The 23,752-nt window shown below is 46.1% G+C and overlaps 3 protein-coding genes across 10 annotated transcripts; 1 reads left to right on the top strand and 2 right to left on the bottom strand.

The window, feature by feature from the left end:
* Nucleotides 1–709: 709 nt before the first annotated feature.
* On the bottom strand, nucleotides 710–15,455 carry CEP104 (centrosomal protein 104). 5 transcript variants are annotated; one of them, XM_056508407.1, is made up of 22 exons: nucleotides 15,374–15,455; nucleotides 14,586–14,749; nucleotides 13,892–14,065; nucleotides 13,475–13,613; nucleotides 12,830–12,895; nucleotides 12,409–12,485; nucleotides 12,097–12,265; nucleotides 11,689–11,847; nucleotides 10,852–11,082; nucleotides 10,448–10,651; nucleotides 9,775–9,942; nucleotides 9,044–9,217; nucleotides 8,545–8,721; nucleotides 7,330–7,536; nucleotides 6,754–6,870; nucleotides 6,332–6,368; nucleotides 6,172–6,253; nucleotides 5,423–5,531; nucleotides 5,011–5,149; nucleotides 4,289–4,356; nucleotides 3,959–4,049; nucleotides 710–2,788 (listed from the first exon to the last, which is right to left on the bottom strand). In XM_056508407.1, the coding sequence occupies exons 2-22, from the start codon at nucleotides 14,696–14,698 to the stop codon at nucleotides 2,655–2,657; spliced, it is 2,835 nt and encodes a 944-aa protein (XP_056364382.1). In that variant the 5' UTR covers nucleotides 14,699–14,749; nucleotides 15,374–15,455; the 3' UTR covers nucleotides 710–2,654. The 5 variants fall into 5 exon arrangements, with proteins under 5 accessions (XP_056364382.1, XP_056364383.1, XP_056364384.1 ...); XM_056508408.1 differs by having other exon boundaries at nucleotides 14,586–14,771; nucleotides 15,374–15,444; XM_056508409.1 differs by having other exon boundaries at nucleotides 15,019–15,411.
* Nucleotides 15,456–15,457: 2 nt separating this feature from the next.
* DFFB (DNA fragmentation factor subunit beta) lies at nucleotides 15,458–19,598 on the top strand. Of its 4 annotated transcripts, none has more exons than XM_056508413.1 (7): nucleotides 15,458–15,662; nucleotides 16,122–16,248; nucleotides 16,328–16,516; nucleotides 17,115–17,194; nucleotides 17,346–17,519; nucleotides 17,914–18,014; nucleotides 18,489–19,598. In XM_056508413.1, exons 1-7 carry the CDS (start codon nucleotides 15,549–15,551, stop codon nucleotides 18,703–18,705), a joined length of 1,002 nt encoding a protein of 333 aa, XP_056364388.1. In that variant the 5' UTR covers nucleotides 15,458–15,548; the 3' UTR covers nucleotides 18,706–19,598. The 4 variants fall into 4 exon arrangements, with proteins under 4 accessions (XP_056364388.1, XP_056364390.1, XP_056364389.1 ...); XM_056508415.1 differs by lacking the exon at nucleotides 18,489–19,598 and adding an exon at nucleotides 18,226–18,473; XM_056508414.1 differs by lacking the exon at nucleotides 18,489–19,598 and adding an exon at nucleotides 18,226–18,474 and having other exon boundaries at nucleotides 15,464–15,701.
* Nucleotides 19,599–21,249: 1,651 nt separating this feature from the next.
* On the bottom strand, nucleotides 21,250–23,404 carry C21H1orf174 (chromosome 21 C1orf174 homolog). The gene is made up of 3 exons (XM_056508406.1): nucleotides 23,238–23,404; nucleotides 22,171–22,656; nucleotides 21,250–21,408 (listed from the first exon to the last, which is right to left on the bottom strand). The coding sequence occupies exons 1-3, from the start codon at nucleotides 23,400–23,402 to the stop codon at nucleotides 21,289–21,291; spliced, it is 771 nt and encodes a 256-aa protein (XP_056364381.1). The 5' UTR covers nucleotides 23,403–23,404; the 3' UTR covers nucleotides 21,250–21,288.
* Nucleotides 23,405–23,752: the final 348 nt, after the last annotated feature.

The raw sequence follows: 23,752 nt of genomic DNA, 5'->3' as shown, positions 1-23,752 counted from the left end.
GCCCGCAGCCGCCGCCGCCGCCCAAGCACCGCCCCGGGAGGGGCCGGGCCCGCCCGCGGGGAGGGTCCGGCCGCGCGAACCGCGGCGGGAGCTCAGCCGGGAACGGTACCGCCGGCACGGGCTGGGCGCTGCTCCTGGGGGCAAACCTTAACCTTAAACAAGGGCAAAACGCGGCACCGCAGCGCTGCTGAGCCGCGGGTCTGCCCCAGCGGCGCCGCACAGGTCCGGGCACAGCACACACGGGTACAGCTTATACAGGTACAACACACAGGTACAGACTGCACACCTTACACAGGCACAGCACACACGGGTACAGCTTATACAGGTACAGCACACGCCGGTACAGACTGCACACCTTACACAGGCACAGCACACACGGGTACAGCTTATACAGGTACAACACACAGGTACAGACTGCACACCTTACACAGGCACAGCACACACAGGTACAGCTCAAACATGTACAAGTCACACAGGTCCGGTTACAGCACTCACATGTACAGCTCACACAGCTGCAGCACACACTGGTACCAGTGACACAGGCACAGCTCACACATAGATACAACTCCCACACATACAGCACATGCTACAGGGTTCATACAGGTACAGCACTCACAGTTACCCATAGGTGCTGCAGGAACCACAGCCTCACCCCCCTCCATACCGATTTCCATTGTAGCAGGTGGAAAATGCAGACGTACCCTCCAGACTGGCTAAAGTAATTTATTAAATATGTGCAATAAAAATAACTGACATTTAACACAAGTGACTCCTTTTCTTGATAAAATCTCCCAGATTTCAATACCTGATTTGTTCATCCAGCATTGAGGAACATGCAATCACTATAAAATTGCTCTCTTGGGATGAGATCAATTCCTGCACACATGGACATGAACCATGCTCTGGATGGATGCTCTGGAACCATCTCTGCAGTGACACATGAAAACACCTCAGCTGACACTCAGGCACAGCTCAAATGGACAGAGATCACACAGAAACCAGCCCTGAGCTCACAGCCACACTCTTTCCTCGCTTTCCTGCTGAGAGCCCATTGTTGCCAAATCCAGGTTCCACACTAACATTTTGCAGACCTTCTTTCACTGCTCAGAACCACATCCGTGCAATGGATTTTTTCTGGAATACTTTGCTCAAGTCTTGGTGGCACAGCACCAAACCTCATGGTGTTTTTCACTCCAGTGTTTATTTTGCCACTGCAGCAAACCTAGGTTGTTAATTAAGAAGGAATCCTGGTAAATCCACTTTAAACTTGACACTGGTGGTACTACTGTACTCCAAATGGGTCCTTTCACATTATAAAAAAAATGCCATTTTATTACTGCTAAGTTATTTCCTTAGTGTACCACAGAGTAGTTTTCATCCTTACACCTCTGAGCAAGATCAATGCTTGAGATATTTATTATTTATTCAGCATGGAGAATCAGGCTCTCAAATAAGAACCCATGTCATTAAAGGGAAAATAATAATACCTATATATATGTTCCTAATGTGTGTGTAATTATTGAGATATGTATTTGGAAGAGTTAGAGAAACAATTTATGCAAAGATTATTGAAATCCAAGCATACTGATCTGCCTGGAAAATCCATAAGATAGTAGGCAGGCTGCAGGCAAACTAGAAAAAACATATTACAAAATCAGCTCTTTATATACAAAACAACACCACAAAGTCACTCCAGGGGAGCAAAAATCCCCCAAATTCCCCTCATATTATTATCATGATCACTCATTCCTGTCCCCATGGTACCAATCCCACACTGAAAAGCAACAGCTGGAATGTTACAGGTAGAGATGTAAGAATTGATGCTTTGGTACAAAGCTTCATGCCTTGGGTCTTTATAGACTTTGTCTCTCTGAAGCTGTTAAAGAGGTGCTCCAGTCTGTGGCTGGTTATTTTAATCAATATCTAACTAGAGAAGCTCATTATTTGAGCTGAAAGTGCACTAAAGCAGGCAAAAAGGTCTAGATTTACTAATTCAAGCTCTTCAGGGCCCAACTAAGATTATTTTTTAGTTTCTGTAAGGGGCCATTTCTTGGGGATTCAGACTTGGAGGGTTTAGTTTAACTGTCCTGCCAAGTGGGCTCATAAGGCACTTGGTGCACAGTGAGAGAGGCACAATGTCCTGTCACCTCCTGCACAGTGGCACAACACAGGAAAACATCCAACAAGCCCTCTGGCTTTTCCATTTGGTGCTAATTCCTGGGATTGAGTGCTTTGGGTACAGCTCTGCTGCCTTTAGAACCCTAAATCTGACATACACATAAGGTCAGGCTTCTCCCATGTGTGCCACCTGTTGCTTGAGCACCTCAGAGGACCCAGAGAAAAGACTTCTCTCCCCTGACATAATTAATGTGGTTGAACCTATTAAATTACATACATGGGATTGGAAAGGAGAGCACAGTTATCTGTCAAAATAATGTTTCTTTGTCCCAGAACATTTGGTATTTCCAACATGAGCATTCCTAGTAGCAAAGCCTGGTGCTGCAGCGACAGCAACACCATGGGGATCACACCAGGCACTGCTCAAGGCTAAAAACAACCCATACAAAAGATGATACAAGTGGCCCATAACTTTTAAATAGCTCTGAACAGCCATGTGCCCAGTTATTCAGACAAAGGAAGAAATACTTGTCCTGTCATCGCTTTGAGTATGTTTTGCCAGTGTTTTTATTTGGGCCCCCTCGGGTTCTGATCTTGCTTCCTACTGAGGGAGGTTGAAACTTTGTTCCTGAAGGACCTGGTTTCCTTAAATTGTAGCCACCTACTTTGGCTGCAAAGAGAAAAACAGAGATCATTATTACAAGATATACTAGATATACATCTAGTCCCAGGAGTGATTTTAATTCATTGTTTTGATTCCCAAGATCTGTTAAGTCTGAATGACTGAAGCAACCAGAAGCTGGCAGGCATTGAGCCTCAGCATGTTCCACATCAGCAGTGGCCAGACTGAAGGGTCAGGGCTCCTTTCCTATCTCTAGGAAATAACTCTGGAATCAGAGCTTATCCAGGCAGGATTTGCTCCTGTTTCCAAATTCTAATAAGCAACAGACTAACAACTGACTGGCATCTCATTAGCCAGTACAAACAGCAAAGCTAAGGACAGACAGACAGGACTGTGGATCCAGTCTAACACCAGAAAGTGCTGAGTTTAACCCCTATGATTCACTTAGGTCAGCTGGAATGGGCAATCCCACAGCTCTTTCCAGGAACCTGGAATTGTGACATGCAGATATGAGCAGAGCACAGCTCAGAACAGGTGACTGAACACACAGCTGACTAAAAAACTCCAGAGAGTCTGAAGGAGGAAAGGTTTGGATGTTACTGGCCAAAAGTTCTGGTGCTGCAGGCAGTTTGTTTAACTTCTGTGTTCTGGAAATAAAAGGATTTTCCATGTTCTTCATAAAGGCAACTGCTGAAAAAAACCATCACCTGACATCATCATTGTCTCTTTGATGGTGAAAAAGCTGCACAATGATAAATGTGTCAAGCTCCTGAGTCTGGACTGGAAAGGAAAAGCAGTGCACAGCACCCACTGTTCAGCTCACCCTGTTACTAGGATCAGATTAGCAACCTTTGATTGGACACTAAAAGCTCACTCAGGCTCTGGTTCCCTGTGTCAGCATTCAGGAGCTTTCCAGAACACTGTTCAGCTGATTTTTCTATTCATGGTCATCTTGTTCTGCAGAAAAAGCCGTGAACTGATCAACTTCACAAATCTGCCAGTTTTCCCCACCAGCTGAGCTTTTAACATGATTGTTATTGCATGATTTTGGGAATCTGCTCCCCAAGCACACTGCTCCAGGACAACACCTGTCACCTAGCTCACCCAAATGCAAACCACAAGTTGCACAGACTCAGCTCTTGGGGATGAAGCACTTTCCTTAAGCAAAGGCAACACAGTAAAAAGCATAAATGTTATTATCATTAACTAATGTCTTACCAGGCTGCACCACAACAGTTTTGCTGATGGGGGATGTTCTTCGCTGGTTCATTTTGCATCCATCTTTGTCCATCAGGTGAGATCTCCAGGCCTGAAGTCAATTACAAAGAAGTGATATTACAACTCCAGCAAAATTAGCCAATGTCACATGGGAAAACAATAACTGTGTACAGACTTCATATCAACAGAATTTTAATCTGCTTTTTCAAACTATGAGCTCCTTGCTATGAAATATAAATTAATATTCCCATTATTTTAATACATCTTGAAAGGTCCATCACATTAAAACATCCCATAACAACATCTGTCCAGAGTGAAGGGTGGCCTCACCTCTTCCCCAGGGGGAAAGTTCTCATGGCACAAAGGACAGTGGTTTGCCACATTTTCTGGTTTGGCAGCTGAAATTGTTTGAAAAATAATGTAAGAATTGCAAAGAAAGGCTAAAGAAAATAATTTGCACAGCAAGTAGCATATAACTACCCCATGTCTAACCTAGCTCCTGCCCTGTTATCACTGACTGCTCCCAAAGAAGCCCTGTGTTTAACAAAATTAAAAGGAATCTCAGAATCCAGAATCACTGGATTGGAAGGAACCTTAAAGATAATCCAGTTCCCCTTGGTCCTGTCAGTCCAGGCCTCTCTCCACCTTTCTTGTAGCCCCTCCAGCCCCTACTGGAAGACCACAAGGAGGTCACCCCAAAGTCTCTTCTTCTCCAGTCAATCCCAATTCTCTCAGTCTTTCTCAATAGCAGAGGTGACCCATTCCTCTGATAAACTTGGTGCCTCCTCTGCACTCATTCCAACAGGTCTATGTCCTTTCTGTGCTGTGACAGTGCTTATTCTACATGGAAATGGAAGAGACTTTCCAGTCTTTTCACTCACCCTGCCCACACACATTCACAGAGGCCAAGCACCGGAAAACTCAGGCATTTATCCCAAATCTTTTTCCTCCTGAGGATTTCCTTAGATCCCTAAGCCCAAAACACAAGCAGTCTGACTTGCTAAGGATCCACGAACCTCTGATGTTCCACCTTCCTGTTTGGAGCTACTCACAATTGCAAATCTTGCTCTTTATGTGTCTGGGCAGCTCATCCTTGAGCACAGCCTCTCTGCAGCGTGGGCACTTCCCAAAGCTGTCCTTTTTGTCACAGTCAGTCAGCAGGTGCTCTGTCAGGCTGGCAATCTCCAGCATCTGCAACACAGCCAGCAAGGTTTGTGCTGAGCAAATAGGGATGGGATTAAAAAAACCATCAGCTTAGCCTCACCTTCCAAAATGACAAAGGGAAAATTCGATTTCAGTCCACTTAATAACTCATTTTCTAATGCTGATCTTTTCCAAAAGCAGTACCCAAATTACATGGCTGTGTACAGAATTCACCTGCTCAAGTGTTAAATATCTTACAGTGCCTCTAAACAAGAGTAACAATAGTTCATGTCTTAGTACCTCTGGGAAGTTCATTCTGACCTGTTTGCAGTGCTCACATCGGGTTAACATGGGGCAGTGCTTCCAGTAATGCAGATCCAACCCTTCCTCTGTGAAGGATTCGCTCCTTTCACCACAAAAAATACACAAGCTGGGAAAAAAATACAAACATCAGTGATATCAGAGAGAAATGGATGGGCCCTGCTCCTTCTCTTCCAAGCTGTTCTCAAAAACAGCCAGTATCTTGAAGAGCTTCTTTTCCCTGTGTGGAGCTGAGCTTAGGATGGGGCAGGTACTGAGTTGTAATTTAGGGTAAATACAACTACAGAGCAATTTTTCTTATAGAATGATTAATTTCATGGAAGTCTTAGAGCAGCTCACCAAAACTGGCTTTTCTGGCTCCAGAATTTCCAAGTGCTTCTTCTATGCCCTCCCCCTACAACACCCAGCAAAACCACACCACATTTTTCCCTTATTTCACATGGGCAGCTGAGCATTAAACTGTGGCTATTTCTTATCCCACAAGCAAATACTCAAAAAAAACCAAAAAAAACCAAAAAAAACCAAACCGAAGTCACACTATCCAAGAACTTAAAAAAAAAAAAAAAACCAAAAAAAAGCACCTAGGACTACTTGGTGATAATTCCAGAACTGTTAGAAGAGATTTTAGCCGTTATTATTTCACTGCTGAAGGCATTAGCTTTGATCTACTGGAAAAACGTTATTACTGTTAGGAGCTCACAGGAGACACCAAGGGCTTAAGGTGGTGATTAGAGGTTCATCTCACTTACTTATCCAGGTAATTTGCAACAGAAGAAAGTTCCTCCTGAATCTTTGCTGCTGTAGACTGGGGGCTTTTGTATACCTGGGAACCTGTAAGGAGAGAACTATTTAACCAAGATTACATTTTATTTCATCTACATTTTTTAACTCTTATTTGAAACTACCTACCTTGATTCTTTGTCCTCTCCAAATCAGATTCTTTCTCCTATTGAAAAAAGAAACTTGACTCAGAAATTTGCCTTCCAGAGAGAAAGGGAACACACTATATTCTGATTTCTCTCTGGAATTAAAAATTTAGAAGCAGAGCCAGTGAATTACAACATTTGTGCTTCTGGTTCTATAGCAAATCTTTTGTATTACGGTATTATTTTATATTATAAAGGTATTAATAAAAAATCCAAATTTTACAATATATTAGAAAAAAAAAACCCTAGATTTTTAGCTGGACTGCTGAGGAGAAAAGTCACCCAGGGTATGTCTGGAGTTTCTCACTCTTTTTAATGAGACAACACCAATCAATGTTCGTTATCTAATTCCATGATATCCAAGCAGCAAAGGATTAAAATAACCTTATACTGAAACGTGCTCACCTCTTCAGTTTCAACCTCTGCTTGTAACTCTAACTTTAGAGCTGCTGGGTGGTCTTTTAGAACTTCCATTTCTTTCTCTGTCTGCTTCTCTGCTTCTCTTGCTGCTTTTCTCCGTGCCTAGCAGGGAAATATATACCATCAGCTCCAAAAGCTTTGCAACCATCCCTCATACACAAGAGACTGCAAAACACATCAGCACAGAACTCATGCAGGACAGGAAACATCCTGCTTGGTTAAGTGATGGGTGTGATACAGTGACATCTCCCTCTTCCCAAATTCCTCTGCACTACCTGAAAGGAACACACAGCACAGCCTTTGGGCTTACTGTTCCCAAGGACTGACAGCAGAAAAAAACATTTGTGCTTTTTCCAAACTGCTTGTCCATCTCACTATTCCTTGTTGGCTTTATTCCCAAGAATGAGGGAATACACTCAGCTTTCCACACTGAGGAACATTAACCACACACCTGAAGACTCTGCTACCTGTGCAGTGCCCAACCCAGCCACAAAATGAGGACACCACCAGCCAAAAGCCATGTCTGAGGTGCCCCTGTATGTTCTGGCTCTCATTACATACCCTCAGCTCAGATTCAGAGGATTTCCCATCGATTTTGGCAAACCCCTCAAAGAGTGTTTTGTAGCGCATGGTTCTGCGGGCGCCGGCATCGTCGGGAGGGAGATACTCCAGCACAGCTGCCCTGTGCTCCCTGTACATGGCAAAGATGATCCTCAGCACCACCTCTCGCACTTCATGAGCCCTGTGCTCCAGAGCTCCCGTGGCAAACTGCAAATAATCACACATTACTTTTTTATAACGGGGTGATGTTTTGCACCACTTAATTAGTGGCATGTCTGAAGTTTCTTCTGTTTTCATCAGAGCCAGGATTAAAACACACAGAGCTTTTCTCATGTTCGGGCTTGGTTATTTATTAAATCTTATCTAAAGTATAGAGAGTTCTGCAACACTTCTAGCTACCAGCTAGAAGCAAGCAAAATGGAGGAAGATTCAGATGCTGAACAGTCCAATAGAGAATTAACACCTATATTATTTGTACTTTTGACCCAATAACCAAACTCCTGTGACCTGCAATGCAGCACTAACTGTCCATCCAGAAACTACTACCTGAAACCATGAAGAAGGAAGAAGAACACCAAAAAGGAGAAAACAGCCAAAACCCTCCATCTTGTCTCATAACTATTACTATATTCTAAAACCCTCAAATTTAAAACCCTTCACCATGAGAAATCATACACTTTTATTTAACTACATGCCCATGACTTTAACTCCATCACTTAAATTTGGAAGCCTTCTCCAAAGCATCAGGTCAAAAGCAGGGGGTTGGTGCTACAAAGCACAGAAAGCTCAAAAAACCCAAGTTTCTGGGATCCAACAGTTATGTCTCTCTTTTCTCACATTTTTAAGGATTGGTTTATTAGTCCAAGACTCTCCTGTAGCAGGAGAAATCTTTCCACAAGACAGGTTTTTGCAAACACTTTTTAACCCATTGGTTCTTTTTTCCCAGATATTGATATTTTGCTTCATAGAATCCCAGAATGGTTTGGGTTGAAAGGGATCTAAAAGCTCCTCTCATTCCACCTCATACCATGGGCAGAGACCCTTCCTACTAGACCAGGTTGCTCCAAGCCCCGTTCAACCTGGTCTATAAATTACCAGCACTGTTGATCAGGGGAATACACCTCTTCAGGAATTCTCAAGCACTCCAAAAAAGCCAGGCATGCTCCCAGAAAACCATCAGAAAATCCTCCATGTGCTGTAACCTTGACCTCTTACCTTCATGACGTTGTTGATGGTAAACCCAGAGTTTTCTGTCCCCATGGCTCCCAAGAGAGATTCCACCAATTCCACATGACTCATTGCCAGATGTGTTGGGCAGTTTGGTTTTAATGTTTTAACCAGGTGGACTGGAATAATCTGGAGAGGCTTTACTTCAGGGCATAGTGCCATTTCCTAGAAACACAGAGTCAGTGAGCAGGCAGATGCTAGATAAGGACAATTAGGACAGAGCAGATTTTCCTCATCTTTGCAGGTCACTTGCAATAAAGAACACAAGAGTTGCAAAAGCAGCAGGTATCCCCAGACTGCTCTAGGTGACCCTGATCTGGCAGGGGGTTGGACTGGAGGATCTCCAGAGGGCCCTTCCAACCCCAGCTATTCTATGATAAATTGTGATAAGCTCTAACACTTCACAGCAGCCAACCCCAGTCTCACAGTCCACCCTGCTCAGGTGTTTCTCACCTATGAACTCCCTAATTTGAAGGGAAACACCCACCTGGATGAAGGTTGAAGCCACCAGACGAAGACGGGATGAAGAGTCTCCTGTTCTAGAAAGCAAATTTGGCAGAGTTTTTTCCACACAATGAGAAGTTTCTAGCTTCCCTAGTTTGTGTTTTGGTATATATTGGGTAATAACCATTTTTAGAAGTTTCAGGGAAGTCTGAAAAACCTAAGTTAAAAAGAAAAAGGAAACACTGAGCAAAAATAACAGAGACCTCTGGTTTCAGACAATACAGTAAGATCTAGTCTTAATCTGGAATCACACCCTTAATGGAAGCTACTTCAGACAACTGTCTTCCAGAAAACCTGTTGATAGGTCATAGATGAAAGACTTCAGAAATTGTTTCACAAAGAGTACCATGATTTTCTTCTTTTCTTCTTATTAAAGGTTTATTTGATGCCCAAGTGTCCTTCAGCTAAGTGCAGTCCCTTGAGCTGGAAACTAGAAGTTACTTCATTGCTGTATTTCAGCTTAAACAAAGAAAAAGGATCAACCTCACTGCACATTTACTGCATCAGCTCATGGCTCAGCCCAGGGCAGTTTTCTCCATCTGTTCAATGCCAGACATTGCCCAGTTATTTTGGGAGTTTTGAGGGTCTATGTTTTGATTTTGGATTTATTCAACAGTAGATTTATAAACTATTTGTTCAAAGTATCCTAACCCCATGGTTCTGCAATTTTGGCTGCCAGCTCTTTGTTGAAGCATCAAATCTATCCAAACTTACTGAAGACACAGTGTCTTTGATGGCCCTCCTCACAAGGAAAACAGCAGCCCTCAGCATGCTCCTTAAATCCTCCTTTGGAGTGTCCACTGACACTTCCATCAGCTTCTTGTACACAGTCAGTAAAGCATCTTCTCGACATGACCAAGTTCTGGAATATGCTCCTGAAACCTGAGCACAGAACAAGTCTATCTCTTAAAAGGTCCCTACAGATATTTCAATACATATTTAACATTTATATAGAGAACCAGCCTCAAAAGAACTTATGAACTGAAGCATGAAATCCCCAGGTGTTCCCCACAGCAGTCTGACTTTATTAAAAGCACATATTTTGAAATGCAATGAGTGAAATGGGATTAACAGGTCAGGTTCATGGAGCCCTCCCAGGCACAGTGAGGGTTTTTTTCCCTGCAAAAGACACTGGCAGTTATGGGTGTTCTGGGTCCATACCCTAAAGCAGTCTGCTGGATCCTGTTTATCAGCACATCAAGTAATTGATCATCAAAGCTACAGATTTGTAGAAATGCTGTAAACAGGCATCCACAAATCCAAGGTCAAATTTTAAGCTCAGATTTCAAAATAGCAGCTTTGAACACATAAAAATCCTCTCAACACAGAGCACAATAACACATGGATTTGTTTTACTGGGTTTTCAGTTTGTTTTACTGGTTTTTACCAAAGTCTCTCCAAAAACTTCCACAACAGGGCTGGCTTCCCTCAGTGCCTTCTCCGTGAGTGCTTCAGGCTCTCCAGTATTGCCAGTCCTTGAAGCATCACCCATGTCCTCTTCAGTCACCTCTGGCTCAAGGTAGGCAACAGCTTCATCCACCTGCCTGCAGATGGCTGGGAGAGGTCTCTCATCATAAGGTAAAAATCCAACCTAGCAGAAAAGATAAAATTTGTTGTTCTGGAAATGGCTCTGATGTGAAGTGGTTTTATCACTAATTGGATTCACCTCAGTGCAATTTTCTCACACCAAAGCAGCATCACTCCCCAGTTAAACATGAGAATAACCACATTACTTGGAAGGTTGGACATAAAACTGTTTGCTCTGACAGTAACAGAGGGAACACTACTCACATTTTCCTTGGAAAACGCTTCCTTGGAGGTTGTGGGCTGAGTCTGAGGAGAAAGAGGGGACTGGTAGGGAACAACAGACTCAGAAGAAGCAGGATCCAACAGCTGCTCCTCCAGCACAGGCTCTGCCCTCCGGGAGTCTCCTCGGGGTGGGTTTGTGGGCTCAGAAGGGGAGCTCTGAGGGCTCTCAGTGCCACTCACAGATCTCAAAGGCAACTGGGCTGGCTTTCGGATCTGAGAAAGGGAAGATTTTTACAGCAAGGCTAAAAATGTGCTAAAATCAGTCAGCACACCTACAATTCTGTCAACATGCTTCTGGGGATTTCAAATAAACATTGAACCTGGCTCACAGGTGTGTCATCATTCCCACTGGATGTAGCTTTATGAAAAAGTCAAAAAATAATTCTGTGTGGGTGCATGTGTGGAGAAATTATAAAACTTCCTGTTCTGAGAACATTACATAACTGTACGTATATAAAAAATCACATGGATTCTGTATGGTTAGCCTTGATACCACTCTAAGCCTCCTCTACCTCTCCAAAATATAAGAAAGTACCTTATTCATCTGCATCAGGTAGTCTTGAAATTTTGCAAAACATTCAGGATTCCAATGCCATTTTCTTGAGACCTCAACAGTTTAATGGGATATACAGAGAACTAAGTATGTTCATAAAACACCACATTGAGAGTCTGAGGCTGGAGAAATCCATAATTCAAAGACAATTCAAAACTGAAACACTTTACTAAATCTCAAAATTTCCATTAACTTGTGAATGAAGTTTGGTTGCTCTGCCATTTCTATTTAGAACACCCCCCTGAGTTTGGACTAACAGCACCCACCAGCAGCTGTGTATCCAGGAGGTCATGCAGGTCCAGCTGCTGGTACACCTTCAGCCTGTACTCATCCATCTGCTCCTTCTTTTTCTTGGCAAGGTCATAATCCTCCTTCTCTACGGCGTAACGCTTCTCCACCTCGTAGCGGCCGAGCCGCTCGCCCACCTGGGATTGGTACAAACACCTGGGAATCATCTTACTGAACATTCCTTGCAATCACTTTACTGAGCATTCCTTGGAATCACCTTACTCTACTTGTTTCATCACTTCCAGCCAAATTAATCAATCAAGCTATCGATTTTAAAATTATTCTTCTGTGAAATATATTGAAAATCATTACAAACAAACAGCAAGGCCCTGATGGGCCACTGGAGCTCTGCTCCACTTAGGTGTCAAAAGATCTTAGAACAGCACCTTCTGCAAGTCTGCAATGGCCTGTTTGAGCTTCTTGGCGTGGTCATAGCACTCGAGACGCACAGCTTCCCTCTTCTTCTCATCCAGCCTCCGGATTATCTGAGCCACTTCTGGGTCCTGGTACATGTCAAAGGCCAAATCGTCCAGAGGTGAAATGGAGTCACGTTTCCTGAAAGCATAAAATGAATAAAGTAAGCCACAATAAGGCAGGCTTCTCTTTTCCTCAGCAGGGAATTAACAAAACACAGAGATCAACAACTACCTTATACCAAGCAGATGTTTTGTCAGGGTATATGCAAAGAACATCCTTACCCAAGGTAAGTTCCATCCAGGGCAGGGTCATCCAATTTAATTCCCAAGTAGTGATCTATCAGCTTATCTCTGGAAGGCTTTGGAAGGATGGAAAAAACATCTTAATGCACGTTCACCAACATCAGGTGTGTGTTCAAGACAGAATTCTGACTTGCCACAAACAACATAAGCTCTGCAACATAGAGCACTTGGACACATTGAAGAAAGAGAACCTGGAGACACGGAAAATGAAAATGCCCCAGCTAATCATATTTTATTTTTGTTTTCCTGTATTAGGCTCAACTTTCTTGTTTCAAGAGAACATTAAAAATAAACTAATACAACACAGCTCCGCTAAAGCACAGAGCTGGCACAAGAAACATTCGTCCCATTACATCAGGAACCTGTATCATCAGTAAAATGACAGGGATGCTAGACTTACACTGCTCATGATGTCACTGCCATAGTCTGCTGGTTCCCCAATAATGTTCACAGCCACCAGGGCAACCTGCAGAAATTCACAAAAAATGGAAATGTGTAAGCTCATTCCTCTTTTCTTGGAACAAAATCCAGGGCCTGTGGTCAGGAGTGTGATATGAAAGCAGAGAAAAGCACTGAATCCTAAATGTGCCTCCTGCTCCATTGAAAACGTATCACCAAATCTACAACCCCATTGTGGTCCCAGCAGAATTGAGGCAGGTGTTTGTTTGTCTGTACCATGGTGGCTGTGCAATATATTCACTTAATGCCCCAACAGATCCAAAACACTCAGAGTTGCTTTGTGACCCCAAAGCTGTTCTCAGAGGGAGCTCCTTGTCCTCAACACAGACCCTGCTGTGTGGGCTAAACCTCAGCATAAACAAGAGTGACAATGTGCCACTGACTAGTTTGTTCTGGGTGAGGTACATCCACCTGATCCCAACTCAATTCTAAGCTGTTATTTGTGTTTGGTGCTTTAAAAGAAACTACAACATAGGAGCCTTCCAACAACATTTTTTGCTTCTACAAATCAAGAGAGAAGATTTCTGTGCCTGCTCTTTACTATGGAAGTGTCACTTAGGTTACCAGGTAAAGACTTCTAACTCACCTGCCCATACAAGTTGTATTTGTTGGCATAATTTTTATGGAAAATCAGCTTCAGGTACTGGCCAACTGCATCCATGTACACAGATTTCAACTCTCGAGCTCTGAAATCAGTCTTCTCATTGTCTGAGAGAGGGACATAACTGGGAAGGAAAACATAACACATGAGCAGGGGATACATCCAAACACACGGGTGGATTTCTGACCCTCGGGTTTAAAACTCCCTCATGACTGAAACAATGTGTGCCGTCACCTGGCAAGGCAATTCACCTGCATCTCCAGCCTTGGCACAGATCTAACAAGTCTAGGATCTCTGAGCTGCTCACACAGCATGTCCACATCATACACAACCCATAGTATTATTTTCCCCTGAAGCTTTTCTGATTCAGACAATAAACTGATCCAGAACTTTCTGTCTCACCCAAGTCTCTGAAACCTCTCCGACTGATAAGGAGCAAAGTATTCAGGCAGACTTTCACTGATGTAGAACTCAATTTTGCTTGCAATCATGTACTGGTGAGCGAGCAGCTGCAGCTTTCGGATCCGACACCTCTCCACCAACTGCAGGATGATTTCCTGGGGGTACTGACAGAGCCTGAAAGAGACACAGTTTCTGAATTCAATCATCATTTTAAAGCAGACTACACTTCCAACTTGAGCAACGTTTAATTACAGTACTTTCAAGTTATTAATTGTAAGTCAACATTATAAATATTGTAAGAATCCCAAGAGTAGAGTGGAAACACTTTTCCCTTCCCTTTACTGCATACATATGTTCAGGCGCCCCACACATGTTTAGAAGATGTGTTGAGTCAAGTGAATTTTTCATACTAAGCCAAAGCAGTTGCAAACTTCAAGACTGCCAAGAACAAAAACAGTTCCCATTTTCACTTTCCAGGCCTTTATTTAAATACAATGCAGTGCCTTTAGGTGTTAACCAAGGTGCTTTCTTCCCCCCAGGATGAGGGTTCCATGGGATTAAAGTAACTTTTTTTTTCTTTATCAGTTTAGTTTGGGATACTGTAAACTGCTCTGACCATGCATGGTACATCTGCCGCTCATTTTAAACTTGGTGTTCAGAAATTCAGTGCCCCAAGCCCATCCCCTCACAGTACCTGGGCGATCGCCACCCGCTCACTGTCGGCGCATGAACCATCAGCTCCCGAGCACTGAACCCATCCTCGTGTCCTGACGAACTGACCACTGTGAAACCGATCTTGTGGGGCATCCTGGGGAGCTGAGCAGGTCACAGCCACGGCCTTCAAGCTTAAACTCATCCCTGGACGGATGACAAAAACCCACTGAGGCACTACAGTCAAAGAATTGCATCCTGTGATCTTTCGAGTCAATAGATGATGAGTGTAAATATATATTCCCTTTAATACTGGTAACATAAATGCTCTTTTGGTGTGGGTTTGATCAGTGCTGAGCAAAACGAGGATTTAGATCACTTGCAGTCTGCCAATAAATTAAACATGCTAAACCAAGATGAACCTTGAAACTAAGAGTTCCAAACGCATACAGGAGCAACAAGTACCAAACCTGTACCTGCACCATGCTCTCTGTGTTGGAGTCAGACGGAGAAAAAGCAAAGCACAAGGTCAGTTTAGGCTCTTTGGGTAAGCCACGCACCCACGGCGGCTACTGCTGCGGACACAAGCACCGGGCCCAGCGCTGCCATGGCACCAACACCGGCCCCGTCCCTCCCTCCCCTCGCCGGCCCCAACCCCTCAGGAGGCGCAGGCCCGGAAGAGTCACGGCCGCACCGTTCCGGGGGCTCAGCCGGGACGGGCGGCGGACAAAGCCCGTGGGGGCCTGGCGGGACCTCGGGGGGTGCCCGGGGCGGAGGGAGAGCGGAGAACGAAGAGCGGAGCGCGGGGAGAAGCGCCCGGCCGGGCCCCACCTGGCTCAGAGCGGCCCCATCGCCGCTCTCATGGCAACGCGGCCCCGCCGCGCAGGCGCGACCGCCCGCCGGCCCCGGGGCGCCTGCGCGGGGCGGCCCCGGCCCCGACACCGACACCGGCTCAGCCTGGCTCCGGGCGGGGAGCGGCACCGGCTCAACCCAGCCCGGCCCGGCCATGGCGGAGCCGCTGCGGCCCTTCCGCCTGCGCGGCTGCGGCAGCCCGCAGAAGTTCGGGGTGGCGGCCGGGAACCTGCGCGGGTTGCTGAGGAAAGGCTGCCGACTGCTGCAGGTGCGGACCGGACCGGGCGGCACTGCCGGGCTGCGGATGGTACGGGATGGGCGGGGGGCTGCCGGGTGCTAGAGCGATGGAACGATACCAGGCTGGGATGCTGCTTACCATGCGGGGCGGATCTGCCGAGGCTGGACGGCAGCGGGATACCGGCTGCCGCAGCTCGGGGCCGGGGCTGCCCGGAGCCGGGGCTGCCCGGAGCCGGGATCTGCCCGGAGCCGGGGTCTGCCCGGAGCCGGGGTCTGCCCGGAGCCGGGGTCTGCCCGGAGCCGGTGTCTGCCCGGAGCCCGGATCTGCCCGGAGCCGGGATCTGCCCGGAGCCGGGGTCTGCCCGGAGCCGGGGTCTGCCCGGAGCCGGGGTCTGCCCGGAGCCGGGGTCTGCCCGGAGCCGGGATCTGCCCGGAGCCGGGGTCTGCCCGGAGCTGGGGCCTGCCCGCCGCTCACCCGCCCCCGGGGTAGCTTCCCTTGGCAGGCAGCCGCCTCTGCCTCTACGAGGACGGCACGGAGCTGACCGAGAGCTACTTCCGAGCGCTGCCGCCGCAGACGGAGCTGGTGCTGCTGGGCCCCGGGGAGAGCTGGCGGGGCTGTGAGTGCGGGGCCGGGCGGGGGGCGCGGGGGCAGCGCCGGCCCCGGGGGCTCAGCCGCTGCCGCCTCACCTGCCCCAGGTGCCAGCGACATCGAGCGGCTCCTGGCCGCCTTCTGCAGCCAGCAGGGCGCTGTGGTGGAGGCTGCGCGGAGGCTGCTGACGGACGAGCGGGCTCCCCACAGGCAGAAGCTGCTGGCGGATCTCATCCACAACCTGAGCGAAAACATCCTGGCCGAGGACAAGGAAGACGACAAGAAATGGTTTGAAGGTGTGTTTGTTGCCGTAGGAAGCTGCTGTAGAACTTCCAGGTCTTGCTGTGCTCTGAAAAGTCACTTTTGTCAGTTTTGTTGCTCTTAAAGCAAAGTTTGGGAGCTCTTCTGGCTGGTGGCATTGACTACTTGGTCAGGGATTTAATTATGCACGTTTACTGTCAGATAATGGGTTTTTTTAATGGTGTTCCCTATTGCTTTAATAAAGATAGCTCTAGAATACATTTCTCCCCATTAATATAAATCTGCATTGATAATGTTTTAATGATTTTTAATAGTATATGGATAACTTGCAATCTCTTCTAGTTAACCATGCTTTATATTTTCTTTACACTCTGCAAGTTTCCCTTCCCATTCCCAAGCCATTACTGCAGTTCTTCCACAATTCTGTTTTCCTTTCACAATGTCTGATACACAGTAACAAGAAACATGTAATAACACCAACTACTGCACTCTCAGCAGATGCTCTACAGCATTCTTTTAAGTGCTTAAGAGCAGGTAAAAAAACCTGTGCAACCTGAATTAGTGGAAAGCCAGGATGAACTCCCAGCTGGACAGGAGCTGTGCTGAGGTACAAAATAATCTCGTTTCCTCCAGGGCTGGAGTCTCGATTCAAGAACAAATCCAGCTACATGCGGCACAGCTGTGAGAGCAGAATGCGGGGCTATATGAGAGAGGTAAAAGTTTCTGTTGAATAACTTATGTCAAACTGTAATTCTGTGGCTGCAGGAATATAAAGAACTTCTACAGTGTAACATCATGATTGTAGAAAAGAGCCTCAGGCTGCCACAAGAACCGAGGAGTGATTGCTGGGTTTCCCCCCTCTAGGTTAGTGGTTTTATTTCAAACGTTCATCCTGCAGCACGAGATGCCTACAGAGGGATAATCGAGCTGATGGCAGATAAACTGAGATCTGTGAAGTACAACGGGTGCTACTTTGACAGAAGGGAGGAGGAGGAGGCAGCACGCCTGTGCACTGCAGAGGGGTGGTTCTCCTGTCAGGTACCTGCAGCCTTCCTGAAGAATCATGGAATGGTTTGGGTTGGAAGGGACCTTAAAGATCCCTGCCATGGGCAGGGACACCATCCACTAGCCCAGTTTGCTCCCAGCCCCATCCAGCCTGGCCTTGGACACTTCCAGGGATTCAGGGGCAGCCACAGCTTCTCTGGGCACCCTGTGCCAGGGCCTCACCACCTTCACAGGAAGAATTTCTTTTGTCTACCTGAGTTAAACTTGCCCTTTTTTAAGTTTGATCCATTCCCCCCCTCAACATCAGAGGAAGGGAACAGCACTGGGTGCAGTGTCAGGCTGGGGGGGATGAGGGGTGCAGGATCTCTCTGGTTCACTAGCATATGGCAGGACCATGCTGGGGTGACGAGTGTGACATCTTTCACAGGGACCTTTTGACAGAGATGACTGCCCATGCAAGCATTCCATCAACCCCTACAGCAACAGGGAAAGCAGGATCCTCTTCAGCACCTGGAATCTTGACCACATGTATGTACAAAGTGTTAATCCAGCCCTACCTGCTTCGTGGCCTTTAGCTTCAGCAGAAAGGTTTAGCCTTAATCCCTTCCTCCCAGTGTGCAGTGAGCTCTCCTGAGAATATGTTGTGAGAAAAGGTGCTGGGATGCTGCAGTGTTAAGACAACAAAACCCTGAAGACAGATGAAATGCTTCCTCTCATTAGCTGCTTTGCTTCTGTGCAGATTTTCTTTGTTTGGAAGCAAACCCCTCCTCACTGCATTATCCCTGTGAATTCTCCTCTCCGGCAAAACCTCCTCTGGCTCATTTCAAATGTTGGTGTGGAGCAAACAAGATTTGCTAAACTAATTTCCCTGGGGGGAAAAATCATATGCCTAGTTATGGAGAAAGCATTCCAGTTCTGCCTGGCTCTGAAAGGAAGATGGAGGCTTGATTATTCTGAATAAACTCCTGATGGCAATATTGTCTTCTCTTTTGTGTCCCCAAGAATTGAGAAGAAACGTGCTGTTGTCCCAGAACTGGCAGAAGCTGTCAAAACACGAGATGGGAGAGAAGTGAACTGGGAATACTTCTATCAGCTGCTGTTTACCCTGGATAATTTAAAACTCGTACATATTGCTTGCCATAAGAAAACCAATCATAACCTCAGCTGTGACAAAACCAGAATTTACAGAAAGAGGAAGCAAACCCATGAGATTTCCTAGTGCTGTCTCTGGAAGGGACCTGCTGCTTTTTTCAATCATGTCAGTCTGTTGTTTTTAAATAGCTCCAATTTCTTAAATAAGAACTATTTGAGAGTCCCTGGCACAAGACTGGCTGGGTAACCCAACCAGTGCCTCACAAAGCACACTCCAATATCCAATATTTAATTCTCCTCTCCTGCCTTCCCACTCCTTACAAGCTTCCTTCAGCTCAGTTCAAGTGTGATAAAGGTACAAAATGAGCTGACACTGATTCTGCCCTGTCATCTCTGGCCAGTGTTGGCCCCAAACTCACAGTACACAGAAATGAAACTTGGACAAAACCTTTCTTACAAACTAACCTGCAGGGGCTTATAGACTCCTATTCCTCTAGAGATTAAGCCAAAGAAAGATTTAGGATCATGTTTTACTCTGTGCCTTTTGCAGGTAGCAACCTGTGTATTTCAGGAATGCCAAAGGTGATTCAGCAGCAAAGCTGCCACCTCACCTGTGCCAAACTCCTGCCCCTGTGCCATTGCTTCAGATGTGCATTCCCAGAAAGAGCAAGGCCATGGCATATCCCCACATTTTTGCTTTCCCCACCTCTGTTTGCCATCTTCCCTGCTGATTTTCCTCTCCTTTCTAACACTTCCTGCCTCTTCAGCTTGAGTTTGCTTGGCACACTCCCAGCAAGGACTACAATAATGTTTACAGTAATGTTTACCTACTGCCTTGGAGAATATTGCTTTGGTAAAGCATTTCCTACCTCAGGCAACAAATCAGGAATAGTTCCATTTTTTACTTGAATTTTTTTTCTTTAATACCAGCTGATAGCAACTAAACTTTTGGAATTGCCAATGTAAATTGTATGAACTTTTTAAATAAAAAAATGCTCCCACATCTGTGTGTGTGTGAGTACATGGAGGTGCATGAGAGATTAATCAGGTGTGAAAGACTATGAAGGGAAATGTATTTATGATTTGAGCACCAGCTACTTACTGCTCTGTAAAAACCTAGGAAAAACTATTTTCTCTCATATTGTTGGTCCTGGATCAGTTAGCTTACATGGAATTGTGTAATTATATTTCTGCCTGAGCCCCAAATTACTGGATCTTGGAAGCTTTGGTATAGAGAGTATTCATTTACTTTAAACAACAAACTCGGTCCCCTCCCAAACATTGCAATCTGAAGGGCAAAGAGGTGCATTTTAAACAAAGGGTTTCTAATTCCACTGCATGCAATCAATCCTTCCAGCTTCCCTTCCTGCACTGTTTGACACTGGATTCTGGTGATAAACCCAGTGTCACCTGTGTGGCACGTGTGCCCCAAACTGAAAATGCATTTTGCACAGTGAAATGAATGTCTGTGTGTGAAACTGTGCTTGCTAGAAAGAGCCAGCAGCAAACACAGCTCTGAAGGAATGCTGGGAGGAGCTGCTGCAACACAGAGCTGGGCTGGAACTATGAATATGCAATTAAAAAATCTGGATTTTTCTGTGTTACAGAATTAGGGTGAAAAAGAGCCAAGAAATATCTTTGACAGAAACAATGCATCAGCTGGAGTGGAAATGGGAATGCATTACCATGCCATGCATATGCAATTTGTTTGCCTTACAACTTTTGAATGTTTAACAGGCCCTAGCTGTAGAAATTAATATTTATTTAAACCATCTGCTGATAACATTTTCTCTCTATTTTTAGAAACATAGAAGGAGCTATAACAATAAATACCTAGAAGCTTATTGCATAATCACACTTTCAAAGAAATATTCCCACAAACACTGGGTGAATTAACAGTTCCTGGAATCAGCTGAGGTTGCTTCTTTTTTTTTTTAAAACATGCAGAGGGGGCTGCCCCATAGCCTTAGCAATCTTCCTCTGTCCATCAAATCCAACGCATGGTATTCCTTGTGTATCACCACCAAAGCATTTGTTTCCAAAATCCCTGCTGGAAACCAGTTGAAGGACAATATTGGGAGCAGCAGGTGGAGGGAGGAGGCACCACCACAGGGTGGGTATTTGGGGAGCTGACATGTAAGGAAAACATGCTGAACTCACAGAGATGAGCACACTGAACCCACTCTGACATCCTGCATTTTGTTTTGCCAGCACCACTGCATTTTAGGGGTTTAATTGGTCCTGGGTTAGGTGCAAGCAACCCACACAAGGGAGACCCTTGACCTTCTTTGTACCAGGGAGTCAGCTGGCTCCTTTTTTACCTGGATGTCACAGACATTGCAGAATTAAAAGAATAAGAACTTTGCTCCAGCATCTTTCTTTACTATGTTGAAAAAAAAGAGGAGTATAACCAAATACTTCCTCAAGATAGAGGCTCAAATTCCGAAAAAAGCAATATGAACTTCTATTTTCCCTGGGGTTTTTTCCTAAATATCAGTGGTAAAGTGCTAAATTATACTTTATTTCCAAAACACTGAAAATTCAGTATTTGCCCCACATAATCATTGGAATACTGTACCTGCCAATTCCTGCAAAACAAACTCTCCCAGTTCTCTCCCTGAGAAAAGGCAGACAGACACCTCATGTTACTGACACAGCCACTGCCATGTGGTTGCAAAAAAAAAAGGGTTTAATTTGTTTACACTTTATGTTACACAACATACTCTTCCTCCTCCTCCTCATCATCATCATCTTCCTTTGCAATGAAATGGAGCTTCCTGGCTTCTCTCCTGCTCCTGGTCACGCTCGGGAGCACAACTGCTGGGAGATGCTGCAGGGAGAAGAGCAAATCAACATGGAAAATCTATGGTGGCAAATGGCAGAACTCCTACCTCCACCAGCTCCCATCCTCCCCCAGCTGACACAGGAACCAACGCTCAGCTTGGGAGCAGCAGCACAAACCCAAAGCTAAAGCTGTGGGGCTTTAAGGGGAGTCTGCCCAAACCAGATCTCAGGGCTGACATTCCTTATACTGATGTGAGGAGGATTGGCAGAGAGTGTAGGGCTCTCCAAATGAATCCTTACTGCTCCCTAAATACCACAAGAAACACCTAAAAGATGGCAGCATCATTTGCCCCCAAATTATGCTTTGATAAAGGGATTCAAATTTAAAGCTCTAGCCCTTGGATCAGTTCAAAAGCTGAGGTAGACAGAAACCAGTTTCCATTCCAAACAATCCCAATGCAGCAGGGCTGGAACTGAGTGATTTCTAAGATCCCTCCAACCCAAACTGCTCTATGATTCTGTTAAGAACCAAAGACCAGCAAAAATCTATTCTGCCAACAATATTTTGTCTCCCTAATGTCATTATCAGTAAAAATACCTATCTCATGGAATTTGCTAAATAGTCTAAATAAGAAAGATTTTACACCTGAAATTAATTTAGCTGAGCAGGTAATTTAATCTCTGATGGAGATAGTTTTATCTGGAGTACTGGGCCAAACAATACTGGTCAAATCCACCAAGAGTTTTGAGGCAAATTTTAAGCAGACCAGGGCTGAGTCTAAAGCAAGGAACAGGCTCATCATCTCACCAGCTCCACATCTCCAAAGAAGCGGTGCACTGGCATGGGCTGGTTGCTGTCCTCATCCGAGAAGCAGCTGCTGTGCTCCAGGAGCATCGGCCTCCGCGGGTGATCCGCGTCCTCCGAGGTGGCTCCATCAAAGCTCCCACAGCTGCTCTCCTCTTCACTGAACACATGATACTGGTGCAGATAGCCATCCCTTTTTATCGCGGTACCGCTGGATTTCACTGCAGGTGGCTCCAGAGAAACACCACACTCCTTTCCCTGCTTCCCTTCATCAGTCTCTGGAATGCTTTCATCTTTTTCCTGTTGGATTATACTGCTGTCTCCTAGATCTTCTGAGCCTCCATCCCCATCAAAAGTTTTAGGTGTTTCCCCCAGTGTAACAAGATTTCCACTTTCACATGTGAGTCCTTCTAGCTCTGATTTTAGGCTGCTTTCTTCACATTTCATCCTCTTTGCGAGCTGTCCTTCAGCAGCTTCATGTGATGAACACTGTCAGAAGAAAAAGACAAGATCCTAAAGCTCATTTGAAATAAAGAAGAATAAAATCACCTTATCTCTTTAGTTGCAAAGCTGGCTTTGGAACAGAAGGGCTCCATCATACAAGTGGCATTTTGATCCAAACCTTCTAAGAAAAGTAATTAGTAAAAAGTGCATGTAAAGAAAGGAAAAGAGGAGCAGACAGCTTACATAAACCACAATGTACAGACCATCACCAACAAGCAAAGAACACTTTGCTCAGAGAAAAACTAGCACCGTTACGGGTCAATCACCATGTTCTTATTTTCTTAAGGATAATGCCACTGGGAATTACTGTGCCAGGCCTGACTATCATCACCTAGTAGAGCCAGCAGCTGAATCTGCTCTGTATTTCTCCACTGGCACAAACAACGTCGTGGGAGGAGCGAGAACGGCGATAAATTTACCTCAATTCTCCTGATAATGCTCACATGGTGATGCTCAGATTGTAGCTATTAACAATTACCTGCGATCCCCCCACTCCGTGACCACTTGGCCCCGCAGCCTTTCCCCCCACCCACCAACACCATCCCACCCGGCTCCGTCCCCCGTACCGGGCTCGCCGTGTCGGCTGCTTCCCCCGGGGGCTGTGCGGGGTCGGCAGCCGGGGCTGCCTTGGCGGAGCTCCGGGCCCGGTGCCGCGGCCGTAGCCGGGCCGGGCGAGCGGGGCCGCGGGTGTCCGAGCGCCTCCGGCCCCGCGCCGCGCCGCCCGCCGCCATCTTGGACCGCGCGCGGGCCCGCGCTCGCCATCTTGTGGAGCTCGGGAAAGGAGCCCCGGGGCGAGCGCGGGCACCGGGAAAAGGGCTCCGGGCTGAGAGCTCCCGGCAAAGGGCTCCCCACACCGGGCAGCCTCATCCCAGCCAGCAAGAGCGAGGAGCCCACAGCCCTCACGCCCGGCAGCCTCTCACGCCCGGCAGCCCCTCACACACCTCAGCCCCTCACGCACGGCAGCCCCTAGCCTGAACCACAGACAGCATCACCTTAATGGAAGCTTTGTCAAAGTGAGCACAAAGCAGCTCGTCACAGCTTACAGAATGGGATGGGTTGGAAGATACCTTGAAGATCACTC

This window comes from Oenanthe melanoleuca, chromosome 21 (genome assembly GCF_029582105.1).
Source record: "Oenanthe melanoleuca isolate GR-GAL-2019-014 chromosome 21, OMel1.0, whole genome shotgun sequence".
In the NCBI taxonomy this organism is placed as follows: Eukaryota; Metazoa; Chordata; class Aves; order Passeriformes; family Muscicapidae; genus Oenanthe; species Oenanthe melanoleuca.
Note: the sequence above shows the minus strand (reverse complement) of the source record. Positions and strands in the feature narration are given on the sequence as shown.